The sequence below is a fragment of the Panthera uncia genome, chromosome E1, assembly GCF_023721935.1.
Source record: "Panthera uncia isolate 11264 chromosome E1, Puncia_PCG_1.0, whole genome shotgun sequence".
NCBI classification, from domain to species: Eukaryota; Metazoa; Chordata; class Mammalia; order Carnivora; family Felidae; genus Panthera; species Panthera uncia.
Window position 1 is genome coordinate 12,532,091 of NC_064814.1, and position 27,818 is coordinate 12,559,908.

The window sequence follows — 27,818 nt, forward strand, 5'->3', positions numbered from 1 at the left end:
TCTGTACGCTTTCAGTTGCGGCTTATTACGTCACAGAGACTGCGGGACTAGGGTCTAAATCAATACCTGAGGCCTGAATAGGAGCACAAGATAGTGCCTGAAACATTCGCAGGAAGAGGCCCCGTTCCCTCCCCATTTCCGCCGCAATGAAAGTCTCCAGTTTAGGTAAATAAAAGGATTGTGTGGGGGAAAAACTACGATTTCCAGCATGCATTGCGGATCGAAAGGCCTTCGACACAGTGTTCCTTGGAAACTGTAGTCTTATGGAGAGGGGCTTCCGACACCGGAAGCGGGCAAGAGTCTCACGGCAATCCAGTTGACAGATTGAAGAGCTCTGTGAGCTTACGCACGTCAACAGATATGGATTGGAGTGTTAGGTTTTCACATCTTGAGAGCGGAGAATAGGCTAAAGAACCTACAAGTCCCAGGAAGACTACAATTCCCATCCAGCCCCGCAAGTCTCGGGCAAGGAGTCCACTAAGGTCAGTGACCTAAGGTAATGCAGTGGACGCCGAATTTACCTGGGAAGGGGAAATGGGCCGCGGCCCTCGACTGCGCACTTGTAGTTCCGCCCCTCTGCCCCAGTGTTTGTTGTTGTTGTGCTGTTATGGCTGCTGTTGCCCAGCCCCTGCCACGCATGCTCGGCCAATCAAGGGGGGTGGTAGTTTTGAGAGACAACTGTTAAGAGCCAATCATCTTGTCGGAAACTCAAACTGGGGACTAGGTCCTATTTCTATCCGCCATGTTAGATTCACCCCGCGGGGAGAGCAGCAGAGCTGGCAGCGAACGGTTTTTGCACTGGCCTCCGGCAGGCGCCCCCCCGGGGGCGGGGAGCTGGTAAGGAAGTAGCGGCGGTTACAGAGGGGTGGGAGCACATCGCCACTGAGAGGGCTAGGGGAAGTTTGCGGAAGGGATCCTGCAAAAGAGAAGGCGACTTTTTCCGTGTCTGGGGGCAGCCAGTCTTTTCAGTGACTGGATGAGAGAGCCGTTTGGGCCAGGGGGCCGAGGCGGCGGATACTGCCAGAGAGATGGGGGGGTCCGTGGCTCAGAACGCTCGGCATCTACTGATGGGAGGCTGAGACTCTCCAGCAGAAAGAGGGCCTAGGCAAAGAAAGCGAGATTCCTCAGGGGGTGGTAACACGATCTTGGGGGCATGGAGTGCTAGGGAAACGATAACTGGAAGACAAGGATAAAGTCTGCAGGGAAAAAAAAAATGACAGTGCCCACACAGCCTCCCATCCCCATCCCCCTCCGCTTGTTGAGAACCTTGTAAAGATGTCTCCTTGGTCAGGGACCTCTGGTTTTGAAAAGGCACCGTTTTTCCTTTTTGTCAAAACACCCAGCTATAGGTCACATGTTTTAACCCCCGAATTAACATGTCAGGCCTTTGGTGGAGACGGTAATCAAAGCTCAAGTTCCCAGGTCTGCTTCATTAAAGGGATTTTTGGTATCCTGAAAAATTTGACGTAGAGGAAAAGCTGACTTGTGCCAAGCAAAAGTGAGCCAGTGGCATGAACGTATAATAATGCCAGTTTTGAAAACTGAAGGCCTAGGACCCAGCCGTCTGACTTTACTGGCTTTAAAGCTACAAGGACAGATGGTGCTAACCATAGCTTTGGTATTTCAAGTTCAAGATTAATGCTCTTGCTGAAAGAATTTTCACATAAAAGCCAAACAGAAATAGGCAGTTCTTTATGAAGACCTGGGTATGGTCCAGCTAAACTAGAATCCCCCACTTCCTGTTTTCTCTCATCAGCCTACCAGCTGGATGAGCTCCAAAGTATCTAAACTAATTTTAATTGTGTATGTAATTTGGAACAAGGGAGTTAGATTAGTTTCCTTCTGGACTCTCAAAAGTGTGGAACGCATTTCTGGGAAGTTGAAAAGTAAGAAGGTGATTCAGAATATCCACTTTTTGGCTGACTGAATCAGTTACTTCATTTCCCAGATTTTTTTTTCTCCCCAAGAATCTGGGAAGTTGACCTGGGGAGGCATTCTGTCCAAATGTTAAGGACTCCAAGAATTGCATTCCATAAGAATGAATACTAGATGTCAGCAGATTGGTGCTAGAAACTGGGTTTGGTTTTTTTGGTTTTTTTGTTTTTTTTTTTGGTTGTGAACTTGACTGTAGGTAGAGACAAAAAATGGAAAAAATTGGAGGATGATTGGTTTTGAATTTAAAAAAAAAAACCCAGATCCTCAGAAAGTTCAAAGTCCTCTTTTTAAAATGTTTATTTATGTTTGTTTTTTTGGAGAAAGAAAGAGAGAGAGAGAGAACATGCAAACAAGGGAGGGCAGAGAGAGAGGAGGGAGAGGGAGAATCCCAAGCAGGCTCCACGCTGTCAGCACAGAGCCTGATGTGGAGCTTGACCCCGTGAACTGTGAGATCATGATCTGAGTCGAAATCAAGAGTCAGATTCTTAACCGACTGAGCCACCCTGGCACTCCCAAAGTCCTTTTTAATGACACTCTCAATGTATTGTGGAAAAACAGGTCTATTTTGGCTTCTAAAGACTGATTTATTATAATAATTTTTGTGTTTGAGTAATGTTCTCAGAGAACTTGGACACACGTTTTTATTTGACCTATCTTACAGATTAAGGAACTGAAGCTCAGGTCAAATGACTTACTGTTTTGTACATGGCTAGTTATGTGTCAGAGCTGTGTCTGGAGCCCAGCTCTTCTCAGCCCTTTTGCTCCCTCACCATTACACTGCAAATTCCTGAGACATAGTTGTTCATATCCTTTCTCCATTTGCCTAGAGCAGAATCTGGTTCTTTGAAGAGATTTCTTAAAAGATTTGCTGATAAATATGTTTAAAAGATGACCTTTTTCATTACAACTTAGGTTCAGATTTTAGTAAACTATTTTTTCACAGAGTCATAAGAACAAAATCTAGAGGTCCCTGGGTGGCTCAGTCAATTGAGTGTCCGACTCTTGATTTTGGCTCAGCTCATGATTTCATTGTTCGTGGGTTCGAATCCCACATCAGTTTCTGTGCTGATGGTGCAAAGCCTGCTTGGGATTCTCTCTCCTCCTCTCTCTGCCCCTCCCCCACATGTGCATGTGTGCAGGCTCTCTCTCTCCAAAATAAATAAATAAACTTAAATAATAATCTAACAACTCATCAGTAAATAAAATCCTTAATTAAAAACAACTGACCATAATAGACATTAAATTAAAGAATTGTTAACTTCTTAGGCATGATAATGGTATCGTGGTTATCTTTTCAAAAAGTCTTATTTTTTTTAAGGGTTACATACTCAGTTATTTTATGGATGAAATAATGGCTGTCAAAATAATTCTATTGCTGTAACAAGATTAGTCCTGGGTTGATGATAATTATGGAAAATATCTGATGGGTCCTTAGGAGTTCATTGTATATTAATCTTTATTCATTTGTATATGTTTAAATTTTCTCTTAATAGTTTTTTTTAATTATGGTACTATAGTTTGGTTAAAACATTAGTTAACTATGGTCAATCTATATTGGGGGATTTGGGGACAATACAGAATTATAGACAAAATGACGATAGCCTTGAATTGTTTACTATAGTTATATGTCCATGACTCTCCACTTTTATGCATGAAATTTTCCATAAAAGAAAAAAAAAGTAAAACTACAAAAACAAACAAACAAAAAACACCACATGAACTTGGATGAAAGGTGTTGACTGCTACCCCTGTGTAGTTTCTTGGCTAGTGTCTTGGCCTCTAAATTGTTAAAACTGATCTTAACAAAGAACCTGGGTTGCTCAATTTAGGAAAAGGCTGTTTTTCTAAGAAAAATGTAGAATGTTGCTTTCAAGCTATGAGAATGTAAATTCCCTGAGGGTAGAGACCTGTGGGTGTTCATCTTCATTGGTATCCTGCCACTAGTGGATATTCAGTAGTATCTATTGAATTAACTAATCATATAAAGTTCCATAAAATCCAAAAGAATTTTACAGCTGTTAGAGGATTTCTGCGGATGTGGCCAAAATTTATACTGTTTCAGCAAACGTTTAACAGGGAGATTTGTTTTAAGCTACCCACCAGGTTGTAAATAGCATAAGAGCAGAGACATTGTGTTCTCATTCACTTCGGTGTCTTCCTAGCCTAACCCATATTAGGCCTTCACAAGTATTTGCTGAATGAATGCTTATGCAGTTTTATAGAACCCTTTCCACTGTTTTCTCTCTCACCCATCCTCTCAACTCTAGCCCCACAGCATGGAACCACAGGTTACTCTAAATGTGACTTTCAAAAATGAAACTCAAAGCTTTCTGGTTTCTGATCCAGAAAATACAACTTGGGCTGATGTTGAAGCTATGGTGAGTGTTACTTTGTTTCTCCATCTTTTAAGCCTAATTTTTCCAAAGATAGCAATTTTTAGCAATGTTGTTTCATAGCTGTCATATTTACCTTTTCTAGGACTTTTGGAAAATTACTTTTGACAGGCGTTCAATATTCATGTAGGCGATGTTCTCCCCACCCCCAAGAGAATAAACAAATTCCTTAATTTGCAGCTAGACTTGGAAAACCTGTTAATTTTAGAAACAGTCTAAGGAATGAATTGGTGTGGCTTCCACCCTAACCAGGCCCCAGGGAAATGTTCTCCTGCCTGAGAGCAGATATGTTACTGTAGTTTGTGAACCAGCAAGGATATAACCTAAGTTTTGCAAGAGCTAATTGTTGTTATTGCTAGCTCAGAGCTCAAGTATCTAAAAGTTTAGCAAAGGGGCCCCAGGCTGGCTCAGTCAGCAGAATGTGTGACTCTGGATCTTGAGGTTGTGTTTTCAGGTGCCTGGTGGGGTGTAGAGATTGCTTAAAATTTTTTAAAAATCTTAAAAAAAAAGTTGAGCATGGGGCACCTGGGTGGCTCAGTCTGTTGAGCGTCCAACTTCGGCTCAGGTCGTGATCTCAGGGTTCGTGGGTTCGAGCCCCATATCAGGCTCTGTGCTGACAGCTTGGAGCCTGGAACCTGTTTCAGATTCTGTCTCCCTCTCTCCCTGCCCCTCCCTTGCTTGTGCTCTATCTCTATCTCTCAAAAATAAATAAAATATTAAAAAAAAAAAAGTTGAGCAGAAAAAACTCCCACAGGTACTTAGCAGTTCATCTGTTCTTTTGTTGTTGTCAATGCCCTCCCTCCTCTTGGTTTGCCCTTTGTACTCTTCTGGGTTTTGTTTGGTTTGCAGTAGTGAATGTTTTACTTCCTGTGTAACTGTTTATCCAGCAAAACCCTTTGGTAAAAACCTGCTTTTATTTGGTTATGTGCTATGAAAACTAAAAAGAAAAAGAAATGGTGGAAAGATTTCAAAAGATGATGTGAACTAGTCCTCTGTCTTCCAGCAAATATTTCTTTATTCTGGCCTAAACAGATGGTTATCCAGAAAGTTGGGGTGTTTGTCAAATGATCTGAAAATCAAACATAGTTATTTTTCTTTTTCTAGTAGTTAAATGAGTTGACAGCTTGCCTTTTTTCCTTACTGTAAATTTTAAATTATAAAAGTATAATATACATGCCTATTATAAGAAGTAAAACAATCCAAACACATACTAAGAAAAAGTTAATATCCCTCTATTCATTACTCTTCCATCCACTGTTCCCACCTCTGGGATGGGAATTATGTTTCCCAGCAGGATGTTATAGACAGTTCTCAATGAATAGATAAGGATCCAGGGTCATCCTTTTTAAATCTATAGATTGTCCACAGTATTTTGGTGTTGTCATACCATAATTTAACCATTTCTAATTGAAAAATTGTTTCTAGTTTTGTTTTTAATTGAGATATAATTGCCATATAACATTATATTAGTTCCAGGTATATACCATAATGACTCTAAATTTGTATATATTGCAAAATGATCACAATAAGTCTAGCTAACATCTGTCACCACGTGTAGTTAAAAAATTTTTTCTTGGGGCTCCTGGGTGGCTCAGTCGGCTAAGTGTCCGACTTCAGCTCAGGCCATGATCTCGCGGTTTGTGAGTTCGAGCCCCGCGTCGGGCTCTGTGCTGACAGCTCAGAGCCTGGAGCCTCCTTCGGATTCTGTGTCTCCCTCTCTCTGCCCCTCCCCAGCTCATGCTCTGTCTCTTTCTGTCTGTCAAAAATAAATAAACATTAAAAAAAAAATTTATAAAAAAAAAATTTCTTATGATGAGAACTTCCTTAGCAACTTTCAAATATACGGCACATTATTAACAACTATATTCAGTATGCTGTACATTACATCCCAGGACTTATTTATTTTATAACTGATAGTTTGTACCTTTTCACCACCTTCACCCATTTTACTCACCTCCCACCCCCTGCCTCTGGCAACCACCAGTGTGCTATCTGTATCTGTGAGTTCATTGTTGTTATTTCACTTACTCAGTACCCTCAAGGTCAAAAGGGTTTGTTATTGTTGTTTTTCTTTTCACCATTATAAAATAAACTACAGGAGAGATCTCTTTGTGTATAACACTTAAGCACTGTTTTGTAGGATAAAGTTTTCCAAAGAAAGATTAATGAGTCACAAGGCATGTGATTTTAATTTTTGATAGATACTGCCAGGTGCTTTGCAGAACAGTTGTAGCCAGTGCAGAAATATATGACAGTGCCCTGAATTTTTGACAACACTGGATGTTATGGCTTTAAAATTTTTTTCACCATTCTATTGAGATGACATCTCATTGCTTTAATTTGCATTGTTGTGACTAGCATTAAGGTTGAACATCTTTTCCTATACTTGTTAGTCACATTTGATCTCTCTTGAAAGAAATCTCCATACCTTTTTGCCTATGTTTACCTGGATTGTTTATCATAATGATTAGCAGTTTTGCAGATGATTTTTGTGTATTGCTGATAATAACCCTTGGTTATGAGTTGCAAATATTTCCCGTCTATTCTTTGTCTTTTGACATGGTTTTCTTCTTTTATGCCATTTAAATGTTTAATTTTTTAAAGTTTTTTTTAATTTATTTTGGGAGAGAGCATAAGTGCACATGCGTGTGCCAACTGGGGAGGGACAGAGTGTCCTCAAAGAGAGAGAGAATCCCAGGCAGGCTCCGCACTGTCAGCATGGAGCCCAGTGCAGGGCTTGAACCCACGAACCATGAGATCACAACCTGAGCTGAAGTCAAGAGTCAGACGCTTAACTGGCTGAGCTACCCAGGCGCCCCTAAATGTTAAATTTTTATGTAGTGAAATATGCTCACCCTTTCTTTTAGGACTTCTGGGTTTCTGTTACAATCTGCCTTTTTGATATGATGTATATACATTTCATTTGCAGGTAAAAGTTTCATTTGATCTGAACACTATTCAGATAAAATACCTGGATGAGGAAAATGAGGAGGTAAAGTATATGATGGTACCCATGGCCAGGTATCCCAAATAGGGATCTTATTTCTCAAGAATGATAGGGGATGGAAAAGTTCTAACTAATGTTTTCTCATTTGTGTAGCGGTTTAAATGTACTTGATAACTGCATGTTCTTAGCTTACTGTGGAATCTGAGATGGAGTTGAGAGATAAGGAGTAAACATTGAAGAAGGAAATTTGGGAGATAACTTTTAAAACTATATAGTCATATAGTTCAAATATATCATAACTTGCCATTTAGCTTATAAAAATAATGACAAACCTTTATTGAGTGACTGCAATGTGTCAGACTAACAACACTACTATGTATTGGGTATTACATTATTATCTCTTTTTTTACCCATGAGGAAACTGAAGCCCAGAGAAGCCAAGTAACTTGCCCACAGGCACAAAATCTTGGAAATAGTAGAGTAGGGGTTCCTTCCATATACTCTGACTCCAGAGCCCAAGCTCTTAACCTCTATATTATGCTGCCTCTTAATGTACCTGAAATAAAGGAGGATACAGGAGTTAAGCAATAAAAGTCCTTAATTATTATTCACCGTTAGTTCATGATACTGGAAAAGCTGAATCCCTAACCTGAGATTGTTCATCTTATCTGTGAGGCTGGTCCTAGTAACAGAAATGTTACAATGACAGGAGGTTTATAATTCCCTGTTGCTTTTGTCCTTTTACAGGTATCCATCAATAGTCAAGGTGAGTTCCTAAGAGAACCTGCTTAACTTTACTTAAAAGCCTTAATCTGGGGGTGCCTGGGTAGCTCAGTCAGTTGTGGAACCAACTCTTGATTTTGGCTCAGGTCTAGATCTCAGAGTTGTGGGATCAAACCCCTGACTGGGATTCTCTCTCTCCCTCTCCCTGACCCACACATGCATGCACATTCTCTTTCTCTCTCTCAAAAAAGAAATTTTCAAGCCTTAATCTGTTGATGGGTGTATGCATTTCCATTTACACTAAGATCTTGCTGCACTATTTATTTTAGACTCGAAATTAACATACAGTAAATTGACATCACACTCACTTGTCCATGGGCATTAGTTACATAGCAGATTTTTATTTTGTAGCAGTTTTTTGTATACACATTAGTGCCTTTGATTGGACCCTAAGGACAGCTTTAATGGAAGGTTCTCTTATGTTTAAGATGTTAATCTTTTGAAAATATGCCTCCCAGTTCAACACATACAACTCCATTCTCCCGATGTTGCCTTTGTCCCTGACTTGGTATATATGTTAATGTCAACTTACAAACAAGTGGTATCCCAGAGTGTATTTCTAAGATGGTTTGGTTGTTCAGAGCTTGGAGTTCATTTTCCCATAGGAACAATGTTGCGTTTAAAGGCTAGGTCCCGGGGCGCCTGGGTGGCTCAGTCGGTTAAACGGCTGACTTTGGCTCAGGTCATGATCTCTCCGTCCGTGAGTTCGAGCCCCGCGTCGGGCTCTGTGCTGACAGCTCAGAGCCTGGAGCCTGTTTCAGATTCTCTGTCTCCTCTCTCTGACCCTCCCCTGTTCGTGCTCTGTCTCTCCCTGTCTCAAAAACAAATAAAAAACGTTAAAAAAAAAAAATTACAAAAAAAAATAAAGGCTAGTTCCCTAGGCTAGCCCCCAAAAGCTTATTTTAACCAGCTGTAATGATAGAACAGGCATATATCATTTTATTGCATTTTGCTTTATTGTGCTTTGAAGATACTGCATCTTTTTTTTTTTTAACAAACTGAAGATTTGTGACAACCCTGAGTCACTTTTCCCAGCAGCATTTGGTCACTTTGTGTCTGTGTCACATTTTGGTAATTCTCGCAGTATTTGAAACATTTTCATTATTATTATATATAACGTGACAATCTGTGATCAGTGTTTATGACTTGGCTAAACTCTTAGATGATGGTTAGCATTTTTTAGCAATAAAGTATTTTTTAATTAAGGTATGTACTTTTTTTTTTTTTTTTAGATATAATGCTATTACACACTTAATAGATTGCAGATAGTGGAAACATAACTTTTATATGCACTGGGAAACCAAAAAATTGATTTGACTTACAATTTCCTGGTATTCGCTTTATTGCAGGAGTCTGGAACCAAACCTGCAATACATTTGAGGTCTGCCTGGGTTAACACTATCCATGAAGTCCCTTGTATCCCTAGTGGGAGGCAGCTGGGTTGAGGTTTTACAGCTGGAAGTCTCCAGTAGCAGAGAGAGGGAGAGAGATTTAAGAGGCAGAACTAATCTACATGTGGCTTTTATTTGCAATGGGACAGGAAGGGAGTTTGTCAGCAAAAAGGCAGTAGCTGTTCATGTATAAGGATTGTAAGCAAAAAATTCTTAAAAGAAAGGATTGGCTGTACTTAAATAGAATCTTTTGGGGTGGTGAAGAAATAACACAGTATATTTATTCTTTGTCTTTTTAGGAGAATATGAAGAAGCACTTAAGGTAATGGTTATTTCATTTTATTTGCAAATAATATTTGTTAACTAAAACTTGAACCTGAATGCCATTAGCCATGAGGGGAAACTAACAAAACACAACAAAAACAGATTTTCAGGGAGATTATGATTAGTAGGGCATATCACTCAGCAAAAGGCAGTTCCTGATATAAAGATATTTTTCCCTCTCATTGTTGATCTTGGTGTCACCATTGTAGGATTCAAAAATACAAGGAACTGTGTAGAATTATGCTTTCTGGGTCACATTTTTCATCTCCTTCCTTCACCTTTTGTTTTTGTTTTTGTTTTTGTTTTTTTAAGTAGGCTTCATGCCCAGCTTGGGGCTTGAACTCATGACCATGAGATCGAGTCAGATGCTCTACTGACTGAGCCAGCCAGGTGCCCCACCTTGTTTCCTATAGAATGTTATATATAAAGCGGGAGCATTTAAGGCATAAACTATCCAGTTAACGATCTCTTGCTTGTCAATAATGAAATAGAGTGTTCCTCAAAGTCATATCTTTAAGGTGTGCCCAGCTGTCCTTTCATTACCACCTTTGTAATTAAGATTTTTCTTTAAAGTTTGACTATCCTTTGGACATCTGGGTGGCTCAGTTGGTTGAGCGTCCCAAATTTGGCTCAGGTCATGATCTCACAGTCTGTGAGTTCAAGCCCCACATTGGGCTCTGTGCTGACAGCTCAGAGCCTGGAGGGTGCTTCAGGGTCTGTATCTCTCTCTCTCTCTCTCTCTCTCACCCTCTCTCTCTCTCTCTCTCTCTCTCTGCTCCTCCCCTGCTTGCTCGCTCGCTCTCTCTCAAAAATAAACTTTAAAAAAAATTAAAGTTTACTATCCTTTATGAACTTCTAGTCCACAACAAAACTCTTTTCTATAATCACTTTTGGTCTAGGGAGGAAAGGGCAAGATTTTTTAAATTGGGAGCTGGATTTACCCTTTCTGTTGCCTGGTTAAAATTGCCATTGTGGGTGCAACCTGATTCAACAGTTCAGCCAGTCTTCTTGGTTTTTACTCAGAAATCCTTATTTACCAGCCAGTCTCTTGGTTTTGGACATTCAGGCCCTTCCCTGGTTTCTCTTAGTTGAGCTGCTCATCTCTTAGTTATTTCATGCTTCATCATTTCCTTCTTCCCTAGTTTTCACGTGCTCTTCCTATTTCATCTTTGCTTTTAAGCTGTTGTAACGTGCTTTTCCCCACATTCTTTCACCCTTGTCCCACTGGCTTTTCTCTTTCCCTATTCTCAGAAGCTACAGTAGTTTCACTAAAAAAAAAAAAAGTCTTCTACAGGCTTCAAAACTTTTCTCTTTCCCACGATCACTGTTTACCTATGCAGTCAGAAATCTCAGACCTCAGGAGTCTAGATGTTGTATAAGCCTGCCCTGTCTCAGGAAGCAAGAGTTTTTATACGTTTTTGCATGGTACTATGTGATAGTTAAGATCCCATGTTTATATTTTGACACATTTCATTATACTAACTTTTTGAACAATTTTGTCCACAGACTTTGCCATACGTTTTATCAAATGTCTCTTGGTTTATAGTCTAGAAGAAAGGCTGGCAGACCAGCCAGTGGGCCAGCCATATGTTTTTATAAATAAAGTTTTATTGGAACCCAGCCATGCCTATTACGTATTGTCTGTGGCTGCTTTTGTGCAGACTTGAGCAGAAACTGTATGGCCTGCAAGCCTCAAATATTTATTATGTGGCCTTTTAAGAAGATTTGCTGATTCCTGATCTTAAAATAATACCTGTCAAACTTTTTGGCCATAGAATGCTATTTTTATATGGAAGCTTGGGGCACCTGAGTGGCTCAGTCTGTTAAGCATCTGACTCTGGATTTTGGCTCAGGAGATGATCTCATCGTTCGTGAGTTTGAGCCCTGTGAGTTCGGGCCCTGTGCTGGCAGTGAGGAGCCTACTTGTGATTCCCACCCACCCCTGCCCCTCCCCTGCCCACTCTCTTAAAATAAATCAGCTTTTAAAAAGTAAAATAGGGGCGCCTGGGTGGCACAGTCGGTTAAGCGTCCGACTTCGGCCAGGTCACGATCTCGCGGTCCGTGAGTTCGAGCCCCGCGTCAGGCTCTGGGCTGATGGCTCGGAGCCTGGAGCCTGTTTCCGATTCTGTGTCTCCCTCTCTCTCTGCCCCTCCCCCGTTCATGCTCTGTCTCTCTCTGTCCCAAAAATAAATAAAAAATGTTGAAAAAAAAAAATTAAAAAAAAAAAAAAGTAAAATAAATGGAAGCTTAAGATTGTTGTATAAAAATAGATAAAAGAACAGTTCATCAGGGGTGCCTGGGTGGCTCATTTGGTTGAGTGATCAATTCTTGGTTTTGGCTTGGGTCATGGTCTCACGCTTTGTGGGATTGAGCCCCGCGTCAGGCTCTATGCTAACAGTGCAGAACCAGCTTGGGATTCCCTCTCTCTGTGTCCTTCCCCTGTTTGTGTGCATGCACATGCTCGCTCTTTCTCTCTCTCTCTTAAATAAACATTAAAAAAAAAAGAAAAGTAGTTCTTCTTGTCACTGGGTGACAAGTGGGGAGAGCTACAAACTCATAGACTTAGCCCCTGATCTCTTCATGGACACTGGAGTACCTTCATAGGACCTCAAATGCTCCTTGAAGTAGTTTTCAAAATAGCATTTTTAAGAAGATGCTCTTCAAAAAGAGGTGACCACTCAAGTATGCTTTCCACAGTACTATTCTTAACGGAAAAGTAAGTGCTTAATTATAGCATTTGGCTTTAAGTTTCTTGGGTTCTGGTAGTCTGGGATTGACTTTTTTGAAAAATTGAGATTAAAATCCATAAGTGGAATCCTACATGAAAACCAGTTATATAGAAAAGTTGTAACCCATTAATGAGAACATTTCACCTCACAAAGTGCTACATTAAATGTACTTTTGTGTTTTAGATAATAAAACCATTCCTAGGTAACATTTTGATTAGAGAAACAGCAGGCTGACTAATAACATAGTATATGCCATTTGATTTAAGAAAATAAAGGTAAATGCTAATATTTTCAGCATAATTCACCCTACCTCTTCTGATTAGATGTCTTTGGAATTTCATTTGGGAAAGGAGAATCACACGTTAACGTGTTTATTCCTAACATATGCTCTCAGATGGCGGTTAAGCAGGGAAACCTACTGCAGATGCAAGTCCATGAAAGCTCCCGGCTTGTCGAGGAAGCCCCACTCCCAGCCGTAGCAGAAAAACGACCAGTTGTGAGGGCAGGGAAGAAGCCACTGGCCCATTATTCTTCACTGGTGAGAGTCTTAGGATCAGACATGAAGACCCCAGAGGAGCCTACAGCCCAGGTATGAAGGGAATGGACCCGTCTCTACGGTTTTTCTAGCCTGAATGTCTTGTCCATAGTCTAACATTTGAGTTGTCCATCAACAATTTGGGAGTTGTGACAATCTCTGCCTGACTTTTTGAAACTGGTAACTGGTTACTTCTGGAGAAGGGGCAATAGGATGATATACTTTGTTTTCCTTTTATACTTCTTCATACTTTTTTTTTTAACCATTTATATTATTTGACAAAAGAAGCCTCAGATTACTACATTTCAGGAAAATTGTTATTTTTTTTTTAAGTAGGTTCCATGCCCAATGTGTGGCTTAAACTCATGACCCCAAGATCAAGAGTCCCATGGTCTACCGACTGAGTCATCCAGGCACCCCAGGAAAATTATTTTAAACAGGGGCACCTGGCTGGGTCAGTCAGTAGACCATGTGGCTCTTGATGTCAGGGTTGTGAGTTCAAGGCCCATTCCATGTTGGGTATAGAGATTACTTAAAAAAATGAGAATCTTTTTTAAAAAACAAAAAACAGTCTCCAAGATCTTGGGTTGTGTTTCCTTGCAGCGGCTCCCACTTGCTCCCCATAACACAGACCAGCCTCAAGACAAGCCCCCAGACTGGTTCACGAGCTACCTGGAGACAGTGAGTGTTCTCTCTGGGTTGGGTTTTAGCAGCAGTGTTGGCACAGGTGGAGTACGGGAGAAATAGCAAACCGAACCCAAATGGCTGCTGCCTCTGGTGCAGGCAAATGAAGAGTGATAATGGTTCTGGTCAAGAAAGCTCCTCACTTCTACCGTGATTGACTGGGAAAAGAGGGAGCCTACTTCTAAGGATGTAAGGGAAAGGAACTAGTCTCTGTGCTTGAGAAGGAAGAGGTTAGAAACTTACTCAGCAAAACAATTTCTTGGTGTCTTCTTTGAACCTGGTTAGCTGTGGAAGAGAATAGACCTTCTTTTGCTACATTTCTATTTGTTCAGTAGCTACTAGGTGTTTTATTATGTTCTTGTGCTATACCAGAGACAGTGAGGTGTGTGGTATAACTAAGGTTTTCCCCTCTTCTGCTTTGTATTCTAGTTCAGAGAACAGGTGGTCAAAGAAACAGTTGAGAAACTGGAACAGAAATTACATGAGAAGCTTGTCCTCCAGAACCCATTGTTGGGTTCCTGTCCCTCAGAGGTCTCCATGCCTATTTCAGAGGAAACACTGTTTCTGCCGGAAAACCAGTTCAACTGGCATATTGCTTGCAGCAGCTGCCAAAGGAGGATCTTTGGTGTGCGCTACCAGTGCAGGTAAACAGTAACTTGGCTATTAGAAGACCTTTGAGCAGGCCTTTCTGGCATCCTGGATAAGTAAAAGCAAATTGCACGTACTCTGTCTCTGAGCATGATGCATAGATAGCAGCTCTGGATTGGAAATAAGCTATTCTCCACCCACAAGAAATACAATAACTATTTGAAGGGTAACTATTCAGATTGTTGTGTTCAGATGTACATTGAACTAACAAAACCAAAAACGATTAAAAAAAAAAAAAAAAAATGACAGAGCCAGACAAACTTACATTCCCCAAAGCAAAATTATATCACCACGGATTATCTCCCTGTTGTTCCAGGTGCTTTCATATCTTGCTTCCTCTCATGGATTGTCTTTTGAAATGCATACATGTTAAGTCTCTTAATTCTCATTTTGTTAATAAGGAAACGTGAGACATGGCATGGCCAGGTGATGTGCTCAGGTTACTGCCTAGCTGGTAATACAGTCAGTATAGAAGTCTAGTCTCCTATCTCACCACCTCTGGTACTTCCCACTCGCCATGCTTTTCCCCACAGCCTATGCCCGTCCTACAATATCTGTGAAGATTGTGAATCAGGGCCATATGCCCATGACTCCAACCACATCCTGCTGAAGCTACGGAGACCTGTTGTGGGTTCTTCTGAAGCATTCTCTCACCCAAGGTTCTCTGCCCCTCGTCTTCCTGCTGCTCTGGAACAAGCCAGGTAAAACCATAAGGAAAGGAGGCTTGTTCTTTGATGGGAGTCTTGGTTCTGGTGATGGGACGTGAATCACAAAAATGCACAGTCTCCTTAGTTCCTATTCATTTCCAGTTGATGTGTGATGATGAGGACGATTACCCAAAGCTAATGAGACAGAAATGAAAACTATAGAAAGAAGTTAAACTAGAGGCTGGCACTGATGGAGGCTACAAATGGCTCAGAATAGCTTCAGGATTTGTGAGGATTTGACACTTTTCATTTGTTACCTCACAGGCTCCAGAAACAGGTTGACAAGAACTTTCTTAAAGCAGAAAAGCAAAGGTTGCGAGCCGAGAAGAAACAGCGAAAGGCAGAGGTCAAGGAACTCAAAAAGCAGCTTAAGCTCCACAGGAAGATTCACCTGTGGAGTTCCATCCACGGACTCCAGAGCCCCAGGTCCCCTTTGGGCCGACCCGAGAGCCTGCTGCAGTCAAACACCCTGATGTAAGCCCAGGGCCTGGGTGGGCACCAAGGTGGAGATCCAGCCTTCCAAAACCAGAACTTCAGCCAGGTTTTCTCTTATTTTTTGGCAGCCCCTAATAACACCCAAACTCTTAAAGCTTCCCATTCTCTAATCCTAGCATTCTTTTTTTTTTTTTAAGTTTTATTTATTTTGAGATAGAGGGTGCAGGTTAGGGAAGGGCAGAGAGAAAGAGAGAGAATCCCAAGCAGGCTCCACACTGTCAGCACAGAGTCGGATACATGGCTTGAACACACCAACTGTGAGACCATGACCTGAGCCGAAGTCACACACTTAACCTACTGAGCCACCCAGGCGCCCCTGATCCTAGTATTCTTACAGGGTGGTTTGGTAGTCATTGTTGACACTTGCTTTGTTGCGTTCTTCAGAAGGACAGCAACCAAAAAGGTTCCAAACTGGCTGGTGTGACTTCTCTTCACTGGAGGCAGTTGGGATTTAAAGGACCTGACTCTCTAGTTCTTTTATTTATGGATCTTTATCCTCACCATAGTTTTTCAGCTCAGGAGTCACATCTGTCTTGTTTTTCAAATATTTTTAGAGGCACCTGGGTGGCTCAGTTGGTTGGGCATCCAACTCTTGACTTCTGCTCAGGTTGTGATCTCACTGCTTTGGAATCGAGCCCCAAGTCAGGCTCTGTGCTGACAGCACTGAGCTTGCTCGGGATTCTCTCTCTCCCTGTCTCTCTTCCTCTTCTCCGCTCATGCACACATGTGCGTGCTCACTCCCTCTCTCAGATAAATAAACTTTTTTAAAAATTATAGTTTTTTTAAAGATTTTTTTCAAGTAACATCTGTACCCAGCGTAAGGCTCAAACTCCCAATCCCAAGATCAAGGGTCGCATGCTCTTCCAACTGAGCCAGCCAGGTGCCCGTAAAGGTCTTATTTTTAAGTAGTCTGTGTACCCAGTGTGGGGCTCGAACCTACAACCCTGGGATCAAGAGTGTCCCACATTCCACCAGCTGAGCCAGCTGGGCGCCCCCTATTATTTTTAAGGCAAACGAAGAGTGACTGTCAGCCTCTTGAATCACGGTGCTAGATATTCAGAAGCCATCATACCCAACACAAGTGACTGCTATCTGAATTTCTGTTCAGGCTCCCTTTGCAGCCCTGTGCCCCAGTTATGCCAACCCTCAGTGCAGCGTTTGTGGATGAGAATTTGCCTGATGGGACTCACCTTCAGCCAGGAACCAAGTTTATCAAACACTGGAGGATGAAAAATACAGGAAACGTCAAGTGGAATGGAGACACAAAGGTATTTTTTTTTCCCCACCCAGAATGTGAAGATGTGATTAGAAGTGACAGTGCTCAGTTTACAAGCTTGCTTTCTCTTGTCACTGCTCTTTTCAGCTCAAGTTCATGTGGGGAAACCTAACTTTGGCTTCTACAGAAAAGAAAGATGTTCTGGTTCCCTGCCTAAAGGCCGGCCATGTGGGTGTTGTGTCCGTGGAGTTCATCGCCCCAGCCTTGGAGGGAACGTACACTTCCCATTGGCGTCTTTCTCACAAAGGCCAGCAGTTTGGGCCTCGGGTCTGGTGCAGTATCATAGTGGATCCTTTCCCCTCCACAGAGAGCCCTGAGAACATTGAAAAGGGCATGATTAACTCAAGCAAAGCTGATGAGCTCACTTGCCAGCAAGAGGTGAGTATTGGAAGGGTAAACTAAAGCTAAAACAGCCCACACACAGCTGGTTGTTCCTCCAGACATCTGGAAAACATAGCTCCTCCCCCTCCCCCCAGTACATTAGTAAGCTTTTATTAGGCCTAGTCCTCAGGGGCTTTCTTTGCATGTCCTTAGGATCTTGGTGCAGGCATCCCTCAGTGCTTTTGTATCTCTTTGTAATGATGTTTGGCCAGCCTCTTTGCTGCAGGAGGGAAGGTAGGGCTGGCTGGCCTGTTGAACTGCTGGACTGATGGCTTTGCTCCTTAACCCTTACCTCTCCTGAATATCCACGTGTGTGTTCTGTAAATACTAATGAAGTCTTGCCCTTTTTTTAGTTGGTGCAGTTTTTTTAAGCAACTTTCATTTTTATTAGTGTGTTACTAGTTTTTAGAGTATTTTACTGCTTAGATTTAGTTAACCAAGTTAATTTCCTGCTTTTGACTGTCGTCAACTATGGTTAACCTGACTTGTCGTTAAAGGAAGTTAGGTGAAGGGGATTATTATTTTTACAACTTTTCTGTAAGTCTAAAATTACATCAGAACAAGTTTTAAAACATGTAGAGGTGCAGCAGTGTTTCGGTTTTTAGGGAGGCAGCTGCCACCTTACCTTTTGAGGCCAGTTGAGGGCCTGACATTTGTCCCAATGGTTTTGTCTGTGTAGGAAGCTTTTCTTCTGGCTAAAGAAGACATTCAGCTTGATGAAGTAACTGAGCAGTCACAAGGGACAGGAACCTGCATCCCACAGAAGACAAAAAATGTTGCCAGTGAGAGGGAGCTTTACATCCCCTCCGTGGATCTATTGACTGCCCAGGTGGGAGACTGAACACTTTGGGGGGCAAAGGACAAGGCAGTGGAGAAAGAGGCCTTACCCCCTTGAGAAGGTGGTATAGCCACAGGCAGTGCCCAGCAAGTTAGCCAGATGCCCACTTCGATCCATTCAGATGCAGAGTGGGAAGGAGGTCACCTGTGGAAGGAGGCCTCTGAACTAAATGTTTCCTCTCTGAGTTGGTAACTCGCGTGCTTCCCCACAGCTTCCCTTCAGTTGTCTCTTCACTTCTGCTTCTCTAGTTCATTTTCACCCCCACTGCATTTTCTCTCTCTCCTGCCACTTGGTTATTTGAACACCTAGTTCCCATTTCGCTCTCCTTGATTTCACTTGACTGAGGTGAGGCATGAATTTGAACAGAATCCAGGAAGGTGTGATGCTCAGTGGCCTACACATCCCAGCAGGACAAAACATGACTCCAGCCTCCATGGCAAGTAGCCTAACATTGCCCTTTTTTCCTCCAGGACCTGCTGTCCTTTGAACTGTTGGATATAAACATTGTCCAAGAGTTGGAAAGAGTGCCCCACAATACTCCTGTGGGTAAGAATGTCATTCAACCCATATTGTTTATTTTATTAACGGACACAAAAGTGCTATACCCTAGACTCTGATAGGTAGTATCTTATTCTGAGAAAATAGATGACAAGGATTTCTCCCACCGTGTGACAGTAAAATTGCACCCATGCATCACGTCCCTTCTTTTTTCTGTTGTCTGTCAGAGTCAACAATACATGGTGGTGTAAGACTTCCCCACGATAAAGGGACCCTTGGGGCGCTTGGCTTCCCAGTTGGTGGAGCGTGAGGCTCTTGGTCTTGAGGTTGTGAGTTTGAGGCCCACACTGAGTGTAGAGATCACTTAAAAATGAAATCTTTAAGAAGTGGGGTGGGGGAGCCCTCTTCTCCATTTTTCTGTAAACACTATGTCCTTTTTTCCCTTTACATTCCTGGTTCTGTGTCTTGGCCGTGGTTTTTAAGGCCAGATGACTGATCTTTCCTGCATTCGTTGATCTGAGATACTTCCACACCTGATGGTCTGGAGAATTTTCTTTACAACAGGCCTTGAAGCATACTTAGGTTTGTTTTAGCCCTGCAGGAGGCAAGAAGCCTGTGAGCCGCTGCTTCTGAACCCTGTTTATGACGTGATGCTTTTTCTTGGTTGATGATTCTTCTGTCTTCATTCTGCAGATATGACTCCCTGCATGTCTCCTCTGCCGCATGACAATCCTTTAATAGAGAAGCCAGGCTTGGGGCAGATACAAGAAGAGAGCGAAGGGGCAGGATTTAAAGCACTTCCTGGTAGGGACTTCAATATCTGTAAAGTTTTTGCATTGTCCCCTTCCATATTATACCGTTTTCATACACACTCCTCCTAACCTTCATATGACACAGTCAAGGCTATTCCTTGGCATGGTATCAGCATGGTAACATGAATGGAAGAAGCTCCTCCACACCAAGTGCAGACAAGCTTTGTGTCTTTCAGATCCCACAGCATCAGTTAGGAGGAAGGCTGAGAACATTTCCTCAGTGGAGGAAGCAGAAGATGACCTGAGTGGGACCCAGTTCGTGTGTGAGACTGTAATCCGATCCCTTACCTTGGATGCTGCCCCGGATCACAAACCACCTTGCAGACAGAAATCCCCACACAGTGAGTGTCCCTGGGTTCCTCCACCTAGCAGGGTGGTGCTTGAATTGTGGCTGCCTGACCAGAGTAGAAAGAAGTGCTCTTCTTCACTGAGAGTGGAGGTTAGGTGATCTTTGTTAGACTTCAGGTCATGGTTGTTTCTTTAGACTCCACACACTCTACCTGACCATTTTAATTGTAGCCTCAAGAGCAAAGCAACCACCATAACACATTTTCACACTTTCTCGGGGGCAGAATTACAGCTGTACGATTCAGAGGAACAACAGCGACTTGTGCTGCCTGGATTCTGCTGTGAAGAGTCTTCCTGTAAGTTGACAGAGCTCTTCAGCAGAGACCTCCATTGGCAGCTGAATTTTGTCATTTCTCCCAGGACACAGTCCAGGAAATAGCGTGCAGAAGCTGGGGTACCAAACTAAGTTTCGCGAGGTTATATTCTGTCGTAATCCACTTTCTTCACAACAGATACTTCTAGATCAGATATGTAGAGCCCATACTGTGTATTTCAAGAATTATCCAAAAATTCAAATTCTAGTGCATCAAAATAATGTGGGAAAATCTCTTGTTTCTCATAATGAAATTTAACCTATACCTTTAAATATTTTTTGTCTCACTTTTGTTTAAAATACACACAGGCGCGCGAGTGTGCATGCACACATATGCGCGCACACACACACGGAGGTGGGTGGGCGATGTGGTAAGTAGGTGATGGGTATTGAGGGCACATGTTGTGTTGAGCATTGGGTGTTATATGTAAGTGATGATTCACTAAATTCTACTCCTGAAACCAATATTACACTGTAAGCTAACTAATAAAAGTAAAATAAAAACTGAAACTAAATAAATGGAAATAAAATATGTAACACACTTATTTCACCCACATACACTTATATACGAATGCATAACAAAAACATCCGAAAGGACTTACACCAAAAGGTTCACAGTAGTTATCTCTGACAGGATTATAGGTGTCTTTTTTGCCCCTCATCCATGTTTTGCCAGTTTTCTACCATGACTACCCATTACTTTGCAAAGAAAAGGAGGAAAGTAGACATACAGTCCGGCAGCCCTCACCACCTACCATTTGCTATTGTTCTAGCACTGTTAGCGAGTATATCAGTTTTGATATGTTTCTAAAATTCATGGTGCTTCTCGGAAGCTTTGGTGTTTCTACATACCTTGTTGTTATAAGCTTAAGTTCTTCCTGGCTTTGTACGGGCTTCAGACTTAGAATGTGGCCATAGCTGAGGTTCTAGCAGCAGCCCTTCCCTCTGGTTCGTCTCCATCCTCTGGCTTTCACGACTGTAGCTCATGACCCACAAAAGACTTTATCAGGTAAGGACAGCACCAGAGGCTGCTTTTAGCTGTAGCTGAAAATTGATTGCTTTCATCCTTTAGTGAAATTTCCCTCCCCTGAAGAGGGACCACTTGGAGTTGAGCAGGAGGAGGTTGTCCATATTGCTGAAGAAGCTGTTGTGGAGGAGGAAGCTATTGTGGAGGAGGAAGTGGAAGAGGAGGAGGAGGAAGAGGATGATGAGCTCAAAGATGAAGTTCAGAGTCAGTCCTCTACTTCTTCAGAGGATTACATCATCATCCTGCCTGAGTGCTTTGACACCAGCCGCCCCCTGGGGGACTCCATGTACAGCTCTGCACTCTCACAGCCAGGCCTAGAGCGCGGGGCTGAAGGTGAACATGGGGTTGAGGCTGGGGAGAGAGTCGCTGGAGGGGAGAACCAGCCGCAGGGACAGAGCATCAACGACATCCTCATGACCTCACAGACTCTGGACACCGTGCCCCTAACCCCAGAGGTGGTGGGGCCTCCTCCACAGCTGCCCAGGTACCATCCACAACCCCCCTCAGCTCGGCTGTTCTTCACAGGCAGAGTAGAGAGGAAAGGACTCGATCTCAAAACCTATTTTTTTGTCAGCATGGGAAGAGACTATTTCCCATAAAAGTCTGAATTTAGATGAATAAAAGTTGTATTTCCCAGAATTTGTGGATTCTGGATTTAAAGAAACGCTTGTTTTAGTTCATCTTAATTATCGGAGTACAGTCTATTTATGTTTTGGTCGTTGAGAGCCAGTTTTTAAACACAAACATCCCTGGATCTTCTTCGCCGTTCTGTTGACTCATGGGTAAAGGCACTCAAAACTTATTTTCATGTTAACCCAAACAAAGTAGTAGAAAGCTTAATCTCTTATGGAAAAAATACACTCCAAAATCAGAAAACAATTATTTTTAATTATTTACTGATCTATCTGTGTCCTTGCTCTGTCACAGTAATGGAAGATGGTGGAGCCTTGACTGTAATTTAAACCACTCTCTCAGGGAGCTAGACATTTCCCCTTATCAGTACCAATTGATGTAGGGGGGAGTGACCTGACTGAAGCTGGTCTTTCTAGCTTGACTATGGCTAAAGAGGAAAACCAGAAGTAGATTGAGCCCTTTCTACCTGATCCCTAAATTCAGACATGAGATCTGGATCAGAAATGTGAAGCCTCTGTAGAAAATCGGTCACTTCTATGCCATGTTGACTGTTTCCACCGTTCCCATAGGTGCCTTTTCAACTGACTTTCAATATTGTGTCTTTCTGAAAGGAGCCCTTCTTGTGCACAGCATGATGGTTCCCCAGGAGTGGATTTACCAGTCACCATACCAGAAGCTTGTTCAGTCCCTGATCAGATCAGAGGAGGTAATGACCAGCCTAAGCTTTATATCCTTTTCTGTGCTCCTTTCTAATGAAACCAGGTATAAAGGGGCACTGTGTCTCCATGACTCTTGGCATTATTTGGAAACTTGCCCTTTCTTTCTCTCTGTGCCCCTCCCTCATACTGTTTTCTATTCTCTAGTAAATATTCTTAACATTTACGAAGTGAGACCTTACAGAGGTGGGCATTGTGCTGCAGTGGGAAGAACACAGGCTGTGGAACTAGACCAGTCTAGATTCCAGGCCCAGCTCCACCTTTCCTCACTGTGTGACCTTGCAGCAGGTCAGCACGTTCATACCACCTGCGAGGTTGTTTTCTTGTCTCCAAAATAAGGAGAATAGCATCTTGAAGTTGCTAGTAGACCTTCAAAGTCACATCCCACTCCACCTCAAAAAAACGAAACTTAAGGAACTGAAAAAGTAATAAATGGACGTGATAGGATTATAGAATTTTTCTGATTCAATAAACAATCACCTTGTATTACATTCTGGACAGTTCCCTGTTATCACTTAAAACCACCTGCAAAATTTCCCAAATAGTTAAAAAACAAACAAACAAACAAATAAATAAATAAATGCTGTGATCAGATTGCTGCCTGCCTCTCAAAAATAGCTTCACTATGAGTTAAGAAACACTAGGCACTTGTGGATGCTACATCTAACCAATAGCTCTTTTGCTTTTAGAGCCCAGAGGCTCATCAGGAATTGTAAACAGCAGACAGAAGAGCTATGACCACTCAAGGTAACTGGACCTTGTGCAGCCTCTTCTTCAGAAGCAGGTGGATATCCTAGTATTGCTTCTGCTTAAACAAGCCTCTCACAGCATGTGCCACCTCCAGAGAGCAGAGGAGAGCCGTCACTCCTTATTTCTCCTGAAGCTTGTGAGCAACATTGAACAGAGGGCTAAAGTTACATTTCAGAGTGTTCACATTTCAGACCAGTACCCTCAAGTTCAACTCATCCTTAGTACCAGAGAAGAAGGCAGAAAAATCAAGCCCACTGTGCATCTTAGTAACAGTTTCTTAGACCTACCTGCCTCTCTGCTCCCAATTGGCTCAGAGCAATGGCAAGCTGGGCTCCTCCCTACAGTACCCAGAAAAGCACGTTGCCTTTGGAGGTGTTTCCTCTGAAATGGTAATTGTGCAGACAGACTGCCAATACTCTTCTGTGCTCTTGACCATGTAATTTTCAGCTGGGACAGAAAGCTGGTATACTAACCAGAAGGGTGCATTTTCTGCACAGCCTTATCTTGCAGCAGTAGAACTAGGCTCTACGACATCAAACCAAGATTTTGTAGGTATAAAACTAATAGGAAAGTGATCACATCCTCTTTTTACATCTGACTTTTTTTCTCAAGGAAATCCATTTTCTTTCAAGGATTAGAGCCCAGATTATCTTGTAGGAAGATAATAGTTTGTGATTTTTTAGGGAGATGATTTGGTTTTCCTCTCCAGACACCACCACCATGGGAGCAGCATTGCTGGAGGATTGGTGAAGGGGGCTTTGTCTGTTGCTGCTTCTGCATACAAGGCCTTGTTTGCTGGGCCACCAGTCACTGCCCAGGTCAGTGTATGTTTTATTTTCCTGTAGCAAAGCCAAGTCCCCAGTGAAAATGATGCTGCCTGCCACTTTCAAGCTATATGACTTTAGCCAAGTTACTTAAGGGATGAAAGGGAAAAGGTCTAGTGTTTGTTGAGGACCTATCATGTGTGGGGAGCTCTTCCGAGTACCAGCACTACAAGGTGAAAAAGACACCAGTCCCTGCCCAAAGACAGGAAAACAAGCAAGGTACACAGACTTGTGCAGTGCAGTGTAAGATCCTATGCCCATGTTCTTGGATGGGACATCTCGGCCTGCTGTGGGCCCTTGCATGGGGCCAGAGAAGGCTTCCTGGTAGATGGTGCCTGAATTGAGTCCTTAAGGACAAAATAAGTATTTGCCAGGAAAGAAGAATAGAAAGAGCATTGCAGACAGAGCCTAGCCAGTAAGAAGACTTGTAAATGTGACTCTGAATTGTGAATTTGGTCTGGGAAGAGTAAGAAGAGACCAACTTATGTAGGTGAGGTGCTCTGTTAAGTGGTTTGGGTGTTACTTTAAGGCTAATGGGAGGAGCCAGTGAATGGGTTTTAGGGAAGTAATTAGCATCAGATTTGTACCTAGTGAGAGAACTCCAGTATTGTGTGGAGGTTGGGGGAGACCTAAAGAAATCGATTTGAGGGTCTTCTGGGTGGCTCAGTTGGTTAAATGTCCAACTGGATTTCAGTTCAGGTCATGATCTCATGGTCTGTAAGATTGATCCCCGTATAGGGCTGCAAGCTGACAGCACAGAACCTGCTGGGGATTCTCTCCCCCCTCCCCCCATTCCTCCCTTGCTCACGCTCTCTGTCAAAATAAATGAATAAACTTAAAAAAAAAAATCTATTTGAGATGGAAAAGGGGTAAAAGAAATGGCAGAACTTGGAGACCATGATTCAAAGGCTAGAAAGAAGTCAAAGAGGAATCCCATGTTTCTGGCTTCAGGCAATCAATAGAACCATTCATTAGGATGTGCAGGAATAAGGATATATTTGGGCAGGGGAAGAAGAAAATTAGGTACATTTTGGAAGGTGTGGAATTTGAGACATGTCCAGGTAAAGTTACCCAGAGTGCAGTTGGGCCCGTGCATGTGGCTCACAGAGGAGAGATTTGGCCTGGAGGTAAAGTTATTCGTACAGGTTATAACAGAAGCCATGTGATTGGGTGAGAGTTTCCAGGAAAAAGGGGTGTAAAGTAGGAAGCAGCCTTTAAGGACCCTGGAAAGGAGTGCCCTGCAAAGAAGACAGAGAACTAGGAGGAAAATGAGAGTCTGTGCTGGGCCTCGGGGAAGGGAGCTTTAATGAGGACCTCGTGGTCAATGCTGCAGAGAACAGGGAGGGAGTGGAGAGGACTTGGAGAGTGCAAGTACACCTCATTTTCAAGTAGCTGGACCACAAAGCGGGAAAGAGCAAAAGTAAGGATGCATAAGGCAGAGGGAGAGGTTTCTACAGTTGGCTGAGCCAGTAGTAAAGGCGGTTAACAGTCAAGATGAGAGAGGATAAGAGGCACCTGGCTGGCTCTTGATTTCGGCTCAGGTCATGATTCCAGGGTCATGGGATCGAGCCCCGCGTCGGGCTCCTTGCTGAGTGTGGAGCCTGCTTGGGATTTTCTCTTGCTCCCTCTTCTCCGTGCACACTTTTTCTCTAAAGACAAAATAATAATGAAAAGATGAGAGAGGATAATTCATAGAGATTTCAGAGATGGTGAGAGGTGATGAGATAGCAAGCAAAGTACCTGTGGAAGGATTAACCTGAAAGGAGGTTGGATAATTTATTTTGAAATAAAAGGGAAGGAAGGGAACAGTTGAGTTAGGTGTAGAGAGAAATGCCAGAGACTGTGCTCAACATGCTTATACACTCTCTTCTGAATCCTCTCAGCAACCCTGCAAAATAGGAGGTATTTTATATCTCCATTTTCATACATAATAGAATTAATTGGTAGTCAACACAGTTGGTAAGTAAATGATGAGTGATCCGAAGTGTTAGGATTTAAGAAGGTTATGTGTCCACCATAGAGCTTGACCTAAAGAGGGAGAGGTAAATGAATATTAGTTTCCTCTCTTCTGGATTGCTTCTGTTCTTTAAAAAGAAAAAGGAGAAAAATGCCAAGAAAGTCACCCAAAATGTAACTTCCCAAGCAGTTTTTTGTTCAGCTCCTTTGTATTTCTGACCAAACCCTCTTCCAATAGTGGTCTTGGCTCCTGCTTATACTTGCCCCATCACCACAGTTACCTTTTATCTTCACAGTGTTTCCAGTGTTTGCATCTCTTGCTTCATCAGGTCAAAGGATGCTTCCTTCGGGAAGCCCCCTCCGAAGCATCCTCCTCCTGGTTCTGAGGACAGTTCATTAGTTGCTTGGTTTTGGGTACAAACATACTGAATCTAGAGCAGGGCATTCCCAGTCCTCCCTCAGAAGGTCCATTAGTGTCAGGTGGACAGGAACACCATACCCTTGCATTGAATTTCCTAATATTTTAAACAAATCTGGAAAGATTCGTATGATTTACAAGATAATAACAATTTACAAGACCCATAAATGATACAGAAAATGTTCTGCTTTTCTTGACTCTACACAGCCAATAGTTTCTGAAGATCAGACAGCAGCCCTGATGGCCCATCTCTTTGAAATGGGATTCTGTGACAGGCAGCTGAACCTAAGGCTGCTGAAGAAACACAATTACAACATCCTGCAGGTTGTGACAGAACTGCTTCAGGTCAACAACAATGACTGGTACAGCCACCGCTACTGAGGAGTGACCCTGTATTAAATAACTGCCTGCTGCTCAGAGATAATCTTTATTCTGTCCTTGGGGCATGGGGGAGAAGCCCTTGCTTATTTTTTAATCCGATGAATCTATATAGACCCCATTATTGAGTTATCAAGACAGCACCTGCATTACAGTATTTTTTGGAGCAAATGAAAGACCAGGACTTAAACAGAGACATTGAGTTGTAGGAAAACGGTTTTTCAGTTGAGTTGGATAAAGCTCCTCTCTCCATTTTAGTGTATTGAAGAGTATAACTTGAACTTTCTATAGTAACGTTTTTCTTTCTGCTTGTATTGAAGTTGAGTATTTTTCTTTGGTTAAATGTGGATGTTTCTATGGGGATATCTGTTGGCAGTTTTTAAAAGAAATTAACCTTGGAAGTTGTTTTCAAGAACTCTTAACAATTTTTCTAGCCTACCCCAAGCCTCATAGCTGTACGGGATTGAAATGACACCCAGAGCCCCAAAGGAATGTTGTTACTCTTCCTTTCTCCAGGACAAAGTCCTTTCCCTTGCAACACTGAGTAATGGACCGCTGTTGTCTATAAAGACCCCACTGGTACATTCAAGATAATCCACCTTCAGGGTCTCTGCACTTCAGTGAAAGGTGGAGGGAGTGTGCTCATTAACCCACCAGCACCTGTTGAGCAGTGTTTACTGTAGTAATTTTGCATACATTTTTCTTTATTTAAGGGAACAAATTTAAGTAGGTCGTGTGGAATATTTTGCTAATCCTATAAGGGAGGAGAAAACTTCTATTAAAGGGAAAATAAATGTAACGGTTACCTTTTTTCTTAATGTCAAGGCAGATGTTATTTACAGTCAAGTGAGGGGAGATAGAAACATGAAAGGCAGGGCCCTACATTAATCTGTAAAGTTAGTTCAGGGGCGGGCAAATGTGTGTGTGAGGCATTAGAGATCCTGACGACTTCCTGAATGTTTGAAATCTGCTCAAAGGTATCTAGAACGAGGCGGCTGTTTTGCAAAACTTGGATGGGGGCAAATTCTGAAAAAGTTTTGGTTTAACCCCAAAATGAATGAAAAAGCTTGCTGCCTGCG

The 27,818-nt window shown here is 42.4% G+C and overlaps 1 protein-coding gene across 7 annotated transcripts; it reads left to right on the forward strand.

Moving 5' to 3' along the window:
* Positions 1-60: 60 nt before the first annotated feature.
* On the forward strand, positions 61-26,785 carry NBR1 (NBR1 autophagy cargo receptor). 7 transcript variants are annotated; one of them, XM_049636174.1, is made up of 21 exons: positions 61-165; positions 4,203-4,313; positions 7,258-7,320; positions 8,023-8,041; positions 9,749-9,771; positions 12,897-13,091; positions 13,641-13,718; positions 14,151-14,365; positions 14,903-15,070; positions 15,341-15,550; positions 16,680-16,839; positions 16,935-17,225; positions 17,908-18,057; positions 18,537-18,612; positions 19,258-19,368; positions 19,553-19,717; positions 21,110-21,548; positions 22,309-22,403; positions 23,088-23,160; positions 23,873-23,981; positions 26,569-26,785. In XM_049636174.1, the coding sequence occupies exons 2-21, from the start codon at positions 4,212-4,214 to the stop codon at positions 26,740-26,742; spliced, it is 2,916 nt and encodes a 971-aa protein (XP_049492131.1). In that variant the 5' UTR covers positions 61-165; positions 4,203-4,211; the 3' UTR covers positions 26,743-26,785. The 7 variants fall into 7 exon arrangements, with proteins under 7 accessions (XP_049492131.1, XP_049492129.1, XP_049492128.1 ...); XM_049636172.1 differs by having other exon boundaries at positions 81-496; XM_049636171.1 differs by having other exon boundaries at positions 81-482.
* Positions 26,786-27,818: the final 1,033 nt, after the last annotated feature.